This window comes from Balaenoptera acutorostrata, chromosome 13 (genome assembly GCF_949987535.1).
Source record: "Balaenoptera acutorostrata chromosome 13, mBalAcu1.1, whole genome shotgun sequence".
In the NCBI taxonomy this organism is placed as follows: Eukaryota; Metazoa; Chordata; class Mammalia; order Artiodactyla; family Balaenopteridae; genus Balaenoptera; species Balaenoptera acutorostrata.
Genome location: NC_080076.1, coordinates 21,447,751 through 21,462,231, shown reverse-complemented (window position 1 = coordinate 21,462,231; position 14,481 = coordinate 21,447,751). Strand labels below are relative to the sequence as shown.

Below are 14,481 nucleotides of genomic sequence, written 5' to 3'. Positions count from 1 at the left end.
ACAAGATGAACCTGACCAGACCCACAATAAGACATATTATAATTGAAATGGCAGAAGTTAAAGTGAGAATTCTAAAGGCAGCAAGAGAAAAACAAATAGTTACAAGTGAACCCCCCCATAAGGATATCATCTGATTTATCCACAGAAACTTTATAGGCCAGAAAGGAGTGGCAAGATATACTCAAAGTCCTGAATGGGAAAAACCTGCAACCTAGGATACTCTATCCAGCAAAATTAGCACTTAGAATGGAGGGAGAGAGAAAGAATTTCTCAGACAAGCAAAAACCAAAAGAATACATCAGTACTGAACCTACTCTAAAAGAAATATTGAAAGGTGTTCTCTAAATAGAAAAGAAGCAAGAATCTATAAGAAAGGGAAAAATCACAATAGGAAAAGCAAATATATAAAAGCATTGTAGATCACTTAAATAAGCCAGCACATATATTTTTTAAAAAATCAAAAAAAAATTTTTGTGAAAGTGATTTTAACTACACAATGAACAGCAAAAGGATAAACATGAAGGTGTAAAATAGGAAATCAAAATTACAAAGTGTCAGGGAGGGGAGTAGGAAAATATAGTTTTTTAAGACTGTGTTTGAGCTTATATGACTACCAGTCTCAAGCGAGTAGATATAGTAATGGGTTAACATACTTGCAATCCAGTGTAACCACAAATCAAAACCATATAATAGATTCACAAAACTGAAAAGAACTCAAGCATAATACAAAAGAAAACCATCAAGCCACAAAAGGAAAAAACAAAAGATAAAGAACAAAGAAGAAATACAAAATCAACTGGTAAACAAGATTTAAAGTGGCAATAAATACATACCTATAAATAATTACCTTAAATGTCAATAGACTAAATGCTCTGATCACAGGACAGAGTGGCATATTGGACAATAAAACAAGAACCTACAATATGCTGCCTACAAGAGACCCACTTTAGGGTGGAGGACACACCTATATTAAAAGTGAGGGAAGCGAAAAAGATATTTCATTCAAATAGAAATGACAAGAAACCAGGGGTAGCAATACTCATATCAGACAAAATAGACTTTAAAACGAACAAAGTCCATAAAGAAAGATAAAGGACACGATATACTGATAAAAGGATCAACACAAGAAGACGATATCACACTCAACACATATGCACCCAATATAGGAGCACCTAAATACATAAAACAAATACTAACAGACATAAATAGAGAAACTGATGGGAATACAATAATAGTAGGAGACTTTAACACCCCACTGACATCACTGGACAGATTCCAGAAAGAAAATCAATAAGGCAACAGAGATCCTAAATGACACTCTAGAACAGTTATACATAATTGATATCTTCAGAACATTAAATCCAGAAGAAACAGAATACACATTCTTCCCAAGCACACATGGAATGTTCTCAAGGATAGACCACATACTAGGACACAGAACAAGTCTCAACAAATTAAAGAGGATAGAAATTATTTCAAGCATCTTCTCTGACCACAATGGCATGAAATTAGAAATCAGCCACAGAAAGAGAAATGAGAAAAAAACAATTACATGGAGACTAAACAACATGCTACTAAGAAAACAATGGGTCAACAATGAAATCAAAGAGGAAATTTTAGGGCTTCCCTGGTGGCGCAGTGGTTGAGAATCTGCCTGCCAATGCAGGGGACACGGGTTCGAGCCCTGGTCTGGGAAGATCCCACATGCCACGGAGCGGCTGGGCCCGTGGGCCACAATTACTGAGCCTGCGCGTCTGGAGCCTGTGCTCCGCAACAAGAGAGGCCGTGATGGTGAGAGGCCCGCGCACCGCGATGAAGAGTGGTCCCCGCTTGCCGCAACTAGAGAAAGCCCTTGCACAGAAACGAAGACTCAACACAGTCATAAAATAAATAAATAAATAAATAAATAAAAAGAACGTGAATTTCTTTAAAAAAAAAAAGAGGAAATTTTAAAAATCCCTCAAGACAAATGACAATAAAAACACAACCATACAAAATCTATGGAATGTAGCAAATGCAGTCCTAAGGGGAAAGTTTATAGCATACAGGCCTTCCTCAAAAAACAAGAAAAACAACCTGACCTACCACCTAAATGAATTAGAATAAAGAAGAACAAACAAAACCTAAAGTCAGCAGAGGGAAGGAAATAATAAATATAAGAGAGGAAATACATAAAATAGAGATTTAAAGACAGAAAAAATTAATAAAACCAAAAGCTGGTTTTGTTGATAGAATAAACAAAATCAACAAACCTTTGGCCAGGCTCACCAAGAAGAAAAGAGAAGACCAAAATAAGAAATGAAAGAGGAGAAAAAACAACTGATACCACAGAAATACAAAAAAAAAAAAAAAACAGCGAATACTATGAACAATTATATGCCGACAAATTGGACAACCTAGACGAAATAGACAGTTTCTAGAAACATACAGCCCACTAAAACGGAATTAAGAAGAAGTAGATAATTTGAACAGACTGATCACTAGAAGTGAAATAGAACCTATAATTTTAAAACTCCATGCAAACAAAAGTCCAGGACTGGATGGCTTCATTGGGGAATTCAACCAAACATTTAAAGAACTTATACCGAATCTTCTCAAACTCTTCCAGAAGTTTGAAGAAAAGGGAACACTCCCAAAATCATTCTATGAAGCCACCATCACCCTGACACCAAAATCAGACAAAGACACTACCAAAAAATAAAATTACAGGCCAATATCTTTCTTTGATGAATATTGATGCAAAAATCCTCAATAAAATATTAGCCAACTAAATCCAACAACACATAAAGTGGATCATACACCATGGTCAAGCTGGATTCATGCCAGGGTCACAAGGATAGTTAAACATATGCAAATCAATCAACGTGATACATCAATCACATCAACAAAAGAAAAAAACCACATGATCATCTCAACAGATGCAGAAAAAAACATTTGATAAAATGCAGCATCCATTCATAATAAAAACACTCATCAAAGTGGGAATAGAGGGACTATATCTCAACATAATGAAAGCTATTTATGACAAACCCACAGTCAACATAATACTCAATGGTGAAAAGCTGAAAGCCTTCTTGCTAAAATCTGGACTAAGACAAGAACGCCTACTCTCACCACTTCTATTCAGCATAGTATTTGAAGTCCTAGCCACAGAAATCAGATAAGAATAAGAATTAAATGTATCCAAATTGGAAGGGAAGAAGTAAAATTGTCATTATATTTAGATGACAAGACACTATGTGTTGAAAACCCTAGAGTCTCCATACAAAAACTACTAGAACTGATAAACAAATATAGCAAGGTAGCAGGATACAAGATTAACATACATAAATCAGTTGCAATTTTTACACTAACAATGAAATATCAGAAAGAGAAAGTAAAAGAAAAAGAATCCCTTTTAAAATTTCCTCAAAAAAATAAAATACTTACTTAGGAATAGACCTGACCAAGGAGGTGAAAGACTTACATGCTGAGAACTATAAAACATTGATAAAGGAAATTGAAGACTATTTAAAGAAATGTTAAAATATATTCCATGCTCTTGGGTTGGAAAAATTAATACTATTAAAATGGCCATACTAACCAAAGCAATCTACAGGTTTAATGTGATCCCTATCAAATTACCCATGACTTTTAACACAGAACTAGAACATATAATCCTATATGGAACCATAAAAGACCCAGAATTGACAAAACTATCCTAAGGAAAAAGAACAAAGCAGGAGGCAAAACCCTCACAGACTTCAGACAGTACTACAAAGCTACAGTAATCAAAACAGCATGGCACTGGCACAAAAACAGACATATGGATCACTGGAACAGAACAGAGATCCCATAAAGAAACCCATACACCTATGGTCAATTAATCTTTAACAGAGGAGCCAAGATTATACAATGGGGAAAAGATAATTTCTTCAGCAAGTGGTGTTGGTAGAGTTGGACAGCTGCATGTAAATCAATGAAGTTAGAACAAACCCTCACACCATACACAAGAATAAACTCAAAATGGCTTAAAGACTTAAATATAAGACATGACACCTTAAAACTCCTAGAAGAGAACACAGGCAAAAATTCTCTTATATAAATCGTAGCAATACTTTCTTAGGTCAGTCTCCCAAGGCAACAGAAATAAAAGCAAATATAAACAAATGGGACCTAATCAAACATAAGTTTTTGCACAACAAGGAAAACCATAAATAAAATGAAAAGACAACTTACAGAATAGGAGAAAATATTTGCAAATGCTGCGACTGAGAAGAGATTCATCTCCAAAATATACAAACAGCTCATACAGCTCAATATTCAAAAAAAATAAACCACCCAATCAAAAAATGGGCAGGAGACCTAAATAGACCTTTCTCCAAAAAGACATACAAATGGCCAATAGGCACATGAAAAGATGCTCAACATTGCTAATTATTAGAGAAATGCAAATCAAAACTACAGTGAGGTAGCACCTCACACCAGTCAGAATGGCTATCATCAAAAAATCTACAAACAATAAATGCTGGAGAGGGTGTGGAGAAAAGGGAACCTTCCTGCACTGTCAGTGGGAATGTAAATTAGTACAGCCACTATGGAGAACAGTGTGGAGATTCCTTAAAGAAGTAAAAATATAGTTACCATATGATCCAGTGATTCCCACTCCTGGGCATATATCTGGAGAAAACTCTAATTCGAAAAGATACATGCACCCCAATGTTCACTATTTACAATAGCCAAGACATGGAAGCAACCTAAGTGTCCATCAACAGAGGAATAGATAAAGAAGATGTGAGATAGATAGATAGATAGATAGATAGATAGATAGATACATACATACATACATACATACACACACACACACAAAATATTACTCAGCCATAAAAAAGAATGAAATAATGACATTTGCAGCAACATGGATGGACCTAGAGATTATCACACTAAGTGAAGTAAGTCAGACCAAGACAAATATCACATGATATCACTTACATGTGAAATCTAAAAAATGATACACATGAACATATTTACAAACCAGAAACAGACACACGGACATAGAAAACAAACTTATGGTTATCAGAGTGGAAAGGGATGGAGGGGAGGGATAAATTAGGAGTTTGGGATTAACGGATACAAACTACTATATATAAAATAACTAACAAGCACCTACCGTATAGCAGCACAGGGAACTATATTCAGTATCTTGTAATAACCTATAGTGGAGAAGAATCTGAAAAAGAATATATATATCTGAATCACTTTGCTGTACACCTGAAACTAACAAAGCATTGTAAATCAACTATGCTTCAATTTTTAAAAAACCTAAAATTTAAAATTCAAAATCAATTAGATTTCACCATATACCATCAAGGAAATCAAAGTCAAAATTGTAACAAAACATATAAAAGATATATACATAAAGTGTTAATTGTTGAAATGCAGCTACTCTGTTCTACTAAATGTAGGGAAGGAAGAGGTGACTCACGGAATGTGACCTAGGAGGAACAACTTTCCATGGCAATAAAGCTACATTCAGCTTTCATCAGAACATTGTGAACATTCTTGAAGGGATTATAAACAGAATTCAGAAAATGAAATTCAAAGTGGGAGTTCAACAGATACATTCTCAATGTTCACCAGTACTGTATGAAAATTCCTCTTTAAACTTTGTGCTTTCCCTTAGGTGATCATCTATAAGATTAATGTGAATTACACAAGGTGGAGTATGTAGAGGGCCATTTTATAGCATCGTTCTGCCAGGGTTTTTAAATGCCTGCCTTTGTATTTGGGGTTACAACTAAGTTGGCTCTAGGAACGCTGTGTTTATAGTCAGAGGCAGACTTACTATATAAAATGATTTCTTCAGCTCTAACGAAAACCAGCTGGCATTACATTCTCTGGAAGAATGAAGGTTTGCCTATTGTTCAAAGAGAAAAAAACTGAGAGTGAAAATTGATCATGTAAGACAAACCCAAAATCACTTGTGGCGCAGCAGTGAGTACCAAACTTATGTGTATAGGACTTTGCTATTTAATTTTAAACATGTTTTGGTTTTATAGCATAGTATTAGAACTACAAGTTTATAACGGTTATGCCAAGTTTTATGTTTGTATAAATTTAAACAACATTGTAATAAAAGTAGTTTAAATTAATGCTGAAGTTCATTGTTTCCCCTTTAAATTCAAACATAATTTAACTGTGAGAAACTGTAATACAATAAATAGTTTCTACCCTCAGGTTACTTATAGTCTTGAACTAGATTTCATATTCTTTTACATTGCTTCTTCGAAAACCTCATTTAAATTGGATGGACTAGATCAAAATATCAATGATAAAACCTTAATTTGCTCAGTTGCAAATCTTTGCTCTGTCTGCCCTTTTGAAATGTATGAACTTAAGCAAGTTACTCCATTTCTCTTCATTTCAGCATCCTCACATATGAACTGGAGATAGAATACTTAGCAGGCTTGTTTTGGCAATTAAATATTAATAATAGCTAGCTCTCTTTGAACAAGTTACAGGAAAGCAGCCACTTTAAATATGTAATCTTATCAATCCTCACAAATTATTATCTCTATTTTATAGATGAAGAAACAGGCAAGAGAAATTAGTTGAACAAGGAATTACATATGTAGTACATAGTTAGGCTTTATAGGATCTGAATTCAGATTGGGTTGGTAAGTAGCAAATTCTTCTGCACTATGTTATTTTGCCTAAAATGAACTAAAATGCTTAGCATAAGTCTAGAGCTTAGTAGGAACTCCATAAATATTCCTTCCTTAAGAAAATGATTCTTGTTTCTCCTGTCTCTATATCTCTTCTCATATGAGTTACCAAAAACCTCAGATCACCCTCTAGTGATAAATGATTCTAACTGCAGACTTTGAGCCTTGGTTTAAGAAAAAGAGTGAAAGAATATAAATATGAAGGAATTAAATGCTAGGCCACGGTATGAGAAAATGTGCTTTTGTTGGGATTTAGCATTTAGCAAATTGCTAGCCCCCTAGATTGTTTGCATTCTTTCATTCCCAGTAAGCAAATACCCCTTATTTCTCTGATAGTAGAATAACTTTTGAGTTTTATTAACTAGAATTATGCTTTTGAAAGTATGGTCAAAATAACTTTTTTCCCCCAAAATATATAGTACGCCATTGGGATCATTAGAACTTAAATATCATCACTGATGAAGAAGAGAACTGAGGCAAACTTCTTTTGATGACTTCAGTACCTTCTATGCTGAGGTCTCGGTTATAATACTAAGAATGACAAAAGTCCGTAGGTATGTGAGGTATACTAGCTGATTCGATATGCCTTTATGAAATTTTTATTTTAGACTATAGGGACAAAGTTATATTACTGCTATAATCTAAGCAGAATTTACAAGGCAAATTTTAGACCCAAAAAGAAAAGGTAGCCATTGTTTATAAGAGACTGAAATATCATTTGGGAGAAACTCAGCAGTTACTCAAATGATTTTCATGAGGATTAGAATGTATTTCATTGAGAGAAACTAATACTCATCAGGACAGAATCATATCTTTTTTCTTTTCTGAAAGAAAATCAATAATGATATTCAATCAGGTTAGCCGTAAAGGACTGTTTTGTACCGTAACATCTGACACTCATTTGCAGATAAGAGCAACCATCTCTTTTAACCGCACAAATATTCCTTGGCACTCACAGTTTATGGCTTATATAGGTGGTTTAGCACAGGGCTTTCTGGCTCAAAGCTGAGGCTGGCCCCAAATGAGCTGGGCTGACACTTTATAAGGTGTGATGAACAGTCTGCAACTCCCAGGCAACCTTTCACAGGGAGATTTGAAAGCCACTTGAAATTGCATAGGACCAGTGGAGCTTCATCTGGAGAGGCTAATCGGGATTTGTTTTCGATTCAGTAGAAATAAAATAAGCCTGTTCATTGTGTCAGAATCCATCTCTAGACTACAGAATGAACAATAACCTAAAATCAATGCCAGCCCACTGGATTCGGCTTACATGCTTGAGAGTTTGTTCCAGGGTGTTTTATACAGTACTTTCATCACTCTGTGTTTTCTTTTTAGGGCCTACTCTTCCCAAGACTCATGTCAAAACAGCCTCTCTTGGCTTGGCTGGAAAGGCAAGATCTCCTTTGCTTCCTGTATCTGTGCCAACAGCCCCTGAAGTGTCTGAGGAGAGCCACAAACCAACAGAGGATCCAGCCAATGTAAGACCATCCTTGAAATTCATGCCCCATTAAGGGAAGCACTGCTGTGCAATGCAGTCTAAGCCAACCAGCACTCTCCATTAACCCCAAGCCCTTGTCGTTCTTATTGTTTGTTTAGTTCTGTTTTCCTGCACTTATATATGAAGAGAAAAAACTTTAGGGAAAAAAATTATATCAGGGATTTAGTTATATTAAAAAATCGTTGGTACTTAAAGGCAATCTTATAAATACAAGCAGATAGCAACAGAATGAGTGACTTTACATACATATATGTATATATACACACACGTGTATATATATGAATATACACGTGTGTTTGTGTATAGATAGATAGATATACACTATCATCACTATCCTATAATGTGAACCACATGTGTAATTTAAAATTTTCAAAGAGCCACATTAAAAGATGTAAAAAAGAAATTATACACACACATTTTCATCAATGAGATGAAACACTTTGGCATACCTGGAAATATAACTATATAATTATTCTTTAAAATAAAAAAATTGTAATAAAGCTATACTCTGAGGAGCTTTCTGAAGTTATCATACATGTAACTTATAAAATCATAAAATAGCCTAGAAATACAGAATTGAGAAGGGGAAAACACAAAATGAAGAAATGAAGGAAGGAATTTAGGAAGGAAAAAAAAAAGAAGGAACTGATATATTTAGAAAATAAGAGGGGAAAGTTTAGTTATTTAATGAGAGAAGAGTGTGCCAACTAAGGGAGGCAGCTAAAAAGTGATCAAATTAGAAAACTCTGAAAAAAATCTATGGGGACCAAAAAAAAATCAAAATTTTGAGAAAGCAAACAATTCCCCCAAGAATGCATTTTGAGGGAGATTTTAAAAGAGTTTGCCTGAAGGCAGGCAACAATTTAGAAAACTCTGGAGTGTTTCTGAATATAATTCAAGAGAAAACATTTAAAAGAAGGCTAAGGTACTAATACATATGATACCTTGAAAAATTAGAGGCCTGGAAGAGGGAAAAAAGATGCAAAGAAAACCAGATTAGAATCATCTCATTTGAATTAACAGTAAATTTTTTCTTGATTTTATTGTTTTCAGTACTACAAACAATAAAATATTTTAACACTTGGAGATCAGACAATCTGGATATGTGTATGTGTGTGAATATTTGCAGAAGTATGTTATATAATTAATTAACATACTTTCATACTTAAAAGATTCAAATTTACAAGAATCTAATGCACTGCTCTGTCAGGATATAGCTGTTTACGTATTGCAGTAGTTTAGTGTCACAGTAGTTAGCCATATCTTAATTCAGATCAAATTCCTAAATTTATATAATATATCTCATCTCATAAGGAATCATGTCAGGTGGCCCAGTTTTTGCACTTAGATTGACTCTAAGGGACTTCCCTGGCGGTCCAGTGGTAAAGAATCCGCCTTACAATGCGGGGAATGCGGGTTCAATCCCTGGTCAGGGAACTAAGATCCTACATGCCACGGGGCAACTAAGCCTACGCGCCACAACTACTGAGCACACGTGCCTCAACTAGAAAGCCTGCGTGCCGCAAACTATAGAGCCCATGCACTCTGGAACCTGTGCGCCACAACTACAGAGCCCACGCACCCTGAAGCCTGCACACCACAACTAGAGAAGAGAAAACCTGGACTCCACAACTACAGAGAAGCCCGTGTACTGCAACCCTGCATACTGCAAATAAGACCCGATGCAGCCAAAAAAATAAAAATAAAAAATAAAAAAATAAAATAAAACTGTTTTAAAAGTTTGATTAAAAAAATATAGTGACTCCAAGGAGTGACAGCCAAAAGTATAATATGAAGAGCAATAAGATTATATAATATGTTAAAGGAAATATAGAAATGGGACAAATAATCTAGATCATCACTATCCTATAAAAATATAATGTGAATCACATGCATAGTATAAAAGTTTCTAGGAGCCACATGAAAAGATGTAAAAATAAACAGGTGAGATTACTTTTAATGATATATTATTTTATCTAACCCAATATTTCCAAAATATTATCATTTCAACATGCAATAAATATAAAAAATTATCATTAAGATATTTTACTTTTTTTATACTAAGTGCTCAGAATATGATGTGTATTTCATGTGTACAATGCATCTCTATTCAGGCTATCCACATTTCGAAAATCCAATAGCTACTACATGTGGCTTGAGGGTGCTGTATTGGACAAGATCTAAATAATTTGAGAAAACAACACAGATAACTATGACATCATTTTGGGAAAGGAGTTATCAAATTAATCAGTTCACTTCAGCATCCCTCCTCATACATGGGTCAGTCTTTTGGGCCAAATTGGCAACATCTATCAATCCCTGTTAAACTCTGAAGATTACACATTACATGACCAAATCATTCACTGGCAGGCTGAGATTCCTATAGGAAGGTACCATTTCCATCCTGTTTAATACCACAAGTTGTTTCTTCAGTGGCTGGAGTGGCTTTGTGCATATCTTCTCCACCAGTGTTCTCATGGCATCCAGGGTGTTTATTTGGCAGTACTTAATATACATTCTGACCATAGTACTGAGTAATGCTTCCTGGCCTCCACAGAGCAAAACATCATGCCTCAGGCCTCAATTTGGTTCAATAATTTCAATAAGTTCATCAAATGAATGAGCCAACCAAGAATAATCAGGTAGAGTCGGTATGTATAAGTCAAAACAAAGGGTATTTCGAGAAAGGAAAAGAAAAAAGATACTAACATTTATTGAGCACTTACCACTCGCCAAACTGACCTGGTGAATCCTCCCAGCTACCCAGTGAGGCAAGCTTGCTATTCCCATTTGACAAATAAGGAGACAGACTCAAAAGGTCACGTCTATAGAAGAACTGGGATTTAAATCAACACCACAGCCTTGTTTTCCCCACTGGCTGTCCATCAAAATTAGCTGGGAAGCTTTATAAAAGGAAGAGATTCTAACCTTTCCTTGACCTACTGAATCCAAATCCCCAAGGCTAGTGACCAGGGGGTCTGTGCTCACTAATAGCAAGGTATTATTAATGACACGATTCTAGTGGCTCACAGTAAGGGAGACTTACAGACAGTATGGTCACTAAGATTCTGCAGTTCAGGGTCTCCATTTTATCCACCAATCAAACCGTGTCATAAGGTCACCTTTACAACCACGCACAGAGCCAGTTCTGGTTTGGGGTGAGAATTCTGTTTTCACACACAGACTAAGGTCATAATCCTCAGACTTTTCACTGGTCAGGTCAAGTTCCCACACATAAAAAAGTGCCTATGTGGTGTTACAAAGAAAGGAAACCTGATGACGTAAATTCTGTTCATATCCTAATGGAAAGGAAAAGGAACATATTGACTATGTACCATGTGCTGAACACTGATAAGCACTAAACATGTCACAGGATGCTGAGAATAGCCTACGAAATAGATATCATCATCATCATTTTACATCTGAGAACTACACATCAGAGAGGTTTACTAACTTGTCCGAGATCACACAGTTTGGTAGAACTTGATTTGAACCAAGATTTTTTTTGACACTAAAGTCTTTGCCTCATCACAAGGATGAAGTCAGTGAAATAGCAGACAATCGTTCATCACTGCCTCTTTTATTACCAGCATCTTCATTCAGTGATGATATGCTGAGTCCACAGCCCCTGGCTATGGGCCACTGTGCCATGCATGAGAATACGGTGAATCAATTAGACACGGCCCTGCCGTAACAAAAGGAATGCACCGATATCCACCTGTACTAATTCTTTGCTCTCATTCTCTCTGTAGGTGTATGAACAGGATGATTTGAGTGAACAAATGGCAAGTTTGGAAGGGCTAATGAAGCAACTTAACGCTATCACAGGCTCGGCCTTTTAACACACATTGCCGAATTGATGAGGTGAATTTTCCGGGACCTTTGCAGCATTACCAATTACCCATAAACAGCACACCTGTGTCCAAGAACTCTATCCAGTGTACAGGTTAACCATCAGGACCACTGAGTTCTGGAAGATCCTGAAGCAGTTCAGAAGGAATAAGCATCAGGAGTTTCAAAATGATGACTCTGGGGTCCCTTAACAAAAGCAAAGATACATCTTCACTGCAATGTCAAAGTTGAAGCTGCTAGAATAGTCCTGGGCCTTTGCCACTGCAGTGACCACACTGTCATGACAAATGCTTATGTTTTCCTTCATCAAGGCCTGTCATTTTCTTCTATGTGTAGGTCTAGTCTTACAAAATGCAAGTGCATTATTGAAGCCTGTACCCTGCCATGGCAAATCAGTGCAAGCTCACTATTTTATTTTCAAATTTAGGGTACAAAGCACCCATGGGAATTTTCTCACTACATAGCACCAAAGGATTGGATGTTTTTCTGACAGCACAAAAAAGTAAACAAGTGAACAAAAGGCAGCAAATGCTTACGTTTTGTAACTCAAGTCATTCTTGCACAGGTGGTGGAATTCAGCAAGTGGCTGTAAAATTCACCCATTTTAGCAAGTATTGGTAAATCCACTCTCGGTTAACATTGATGTCTGGAGAACAGGAACATTTAGAAATCTACAACTAGTGGCATCCTGCCCGCAACCAGTCCATTTCCTAAAAGAGGATACAATATGCAATGTTTTCAGACACATGATAATTATGTGCTTAAGCTTGTAATAGGAAACTTTAATTTGGGTGGCTTTCATGCCATACCACACTGTGATGATATTTCAAAGCTTCACCAAGTCCGTCTCCCTCAGGAGTCTGGCTGGATGGGTTCCCCCCTCCACCCCATCCCTCCCTGAATTCCCCTTGGCAACCAGCCCTGGCCCGGTGGCTGGTTCCACACATCCCATGGCCTCCTGACCCACCTTCCTGAAACCCTCTGTGGAAATGGCAGAGCCATCACGAGGAAGGGAAGGGGAATGGAAGGCAGTTTCAAACAGTACCTTCTCTTGAGTAATGTCACTTCCACCAACAGAGTCCTCACTGCCTTACAGCAGGCCGTGTTGGTAGGTGACAACCACCAAGCTTTGTTGTCAAGGAAACCTCCTGCACCGTGCCTGCCCAGAGGCAGAGAGCAGCAGAGGGGAAGGCATCACTTGACACTTGTGACACATCCTAAACCCAGTGGATACTCTTTAAAACTGCATCTTCATTGTGAGATAGAATCTTAAACTCCTATTGCCATGTTTATCTACAGCTTGCAACTAGGTGAAATTAAAAAGATTTTGTGTGCACCCTTTTAGTTTTTGAATTTGCAGCTGCATTTGGAGTTAATCCATTTATGCAGCTGAATCGCCAGAAGGGAAGCCAGTTTGCATATTTATCAGTTAGGCAACTTGAAAACCCAATAAGAGAGTTTCAGCTGAATTATTCCTTTCAGCTCTGCCTTTGATTTCAAGCTTGAGTAGGTCATAATTTTAAAAGAGCATGGAAGGGATAGGATCTTTACAACCTAATAGCTCCTTTTATTAGGTGGGTAATTATAGATGAATCCCTGAATGAAATATTTTGAGCAAAATGGCACTGTAACGGAAGTAATAATTCAGATTATTTTTTTACAGTTTTATGTCGGGAAGGAGATCTTATGTCAAAGAGAGGGCTTGTTCAAATGGTTCATTAGAAAGTCCGGTCCATTTGTGAAATTGTTCCTTCAACAAAGAGTGCTTGATCAATTTACTTATATTTTCATGAAGTCCTTCTGAAGAGCTATGTGATGTTATCCTATGGGGCAGATAACTCTTATTCAACATCTAGGGTGCTTAGGCAAACAACCCTCCACTGACCTGGAACAAGGCATTTCATAACATAATATTGAGTCTTACAGAAATAATCCATTAGCTCAGAAAAGAAAATGTTCATTAGACCAGCCTTATCTTCTCAAGGTCCTAGGATGGCTTTCCCTTTCTAATCCTCACAAACATGGAACAGACTCTGAAGGCATTTGACACCCAAGGAAGGTCATCCTGAGTGTCCAGTTTGGAATGAGCTACAAATCTTGGATTTCAGGGATTAGTCACATCTTCAGTCTGTAGACTGTGTCTGCACAATCAAGAGAACTAGCATTTCCACAACATTCTAGACTCCTCTGAAGTCAATGACCCTAGGAAATACATTTTTTAAAATATCTGAAAATATACATTATTTGATTTCAGTGGATGCTCTTGAAACTTTCTTCATTAAACAAATCCAATGGTTTATTTCAGTAATCGACAATGCTAATAAATCTTAGCGCCATGCAGTGTATATATAGTAGAATCCATTTAAATTCTCACAAGAGACTCTTGGGAGATGTACCCAATGGTTTGAATAAGAAACAACTTGACTG

At 36.5% G+C, this 14,481-nt stretch overlaps 1 protein-coding gene across 1 annotated transcript in view; it reads left to right on the top strand.

Annotated features, from left to right (window-relative positions):
* Window positions 1–12,693, top strand: part of DCC (DCC netrin 1 receptor) — a 1,191,297-nt gene extending 1,178,604 nt beyond the window's left edge. Inside the window, exons 28-29 of the mRNA XM_057527412.1 lie at window positions 8,040–8,182; window positions 11,955–12,693. Coding sequence (XP_057383395.1) covers window positions 8,040–8,182; window positions 11,955–12,044 — 233 coding nt within the window. The 3' untranslated portion in view covers window positions 12,045–12,693. The remainder of the gene's footprint in view (window positions 1–8,039; window positions 8,183–11,954) is intronic.
* The last annotated feature ends 1,788 nt before the right edge of the window (window positions 12,694–14,481 follow it).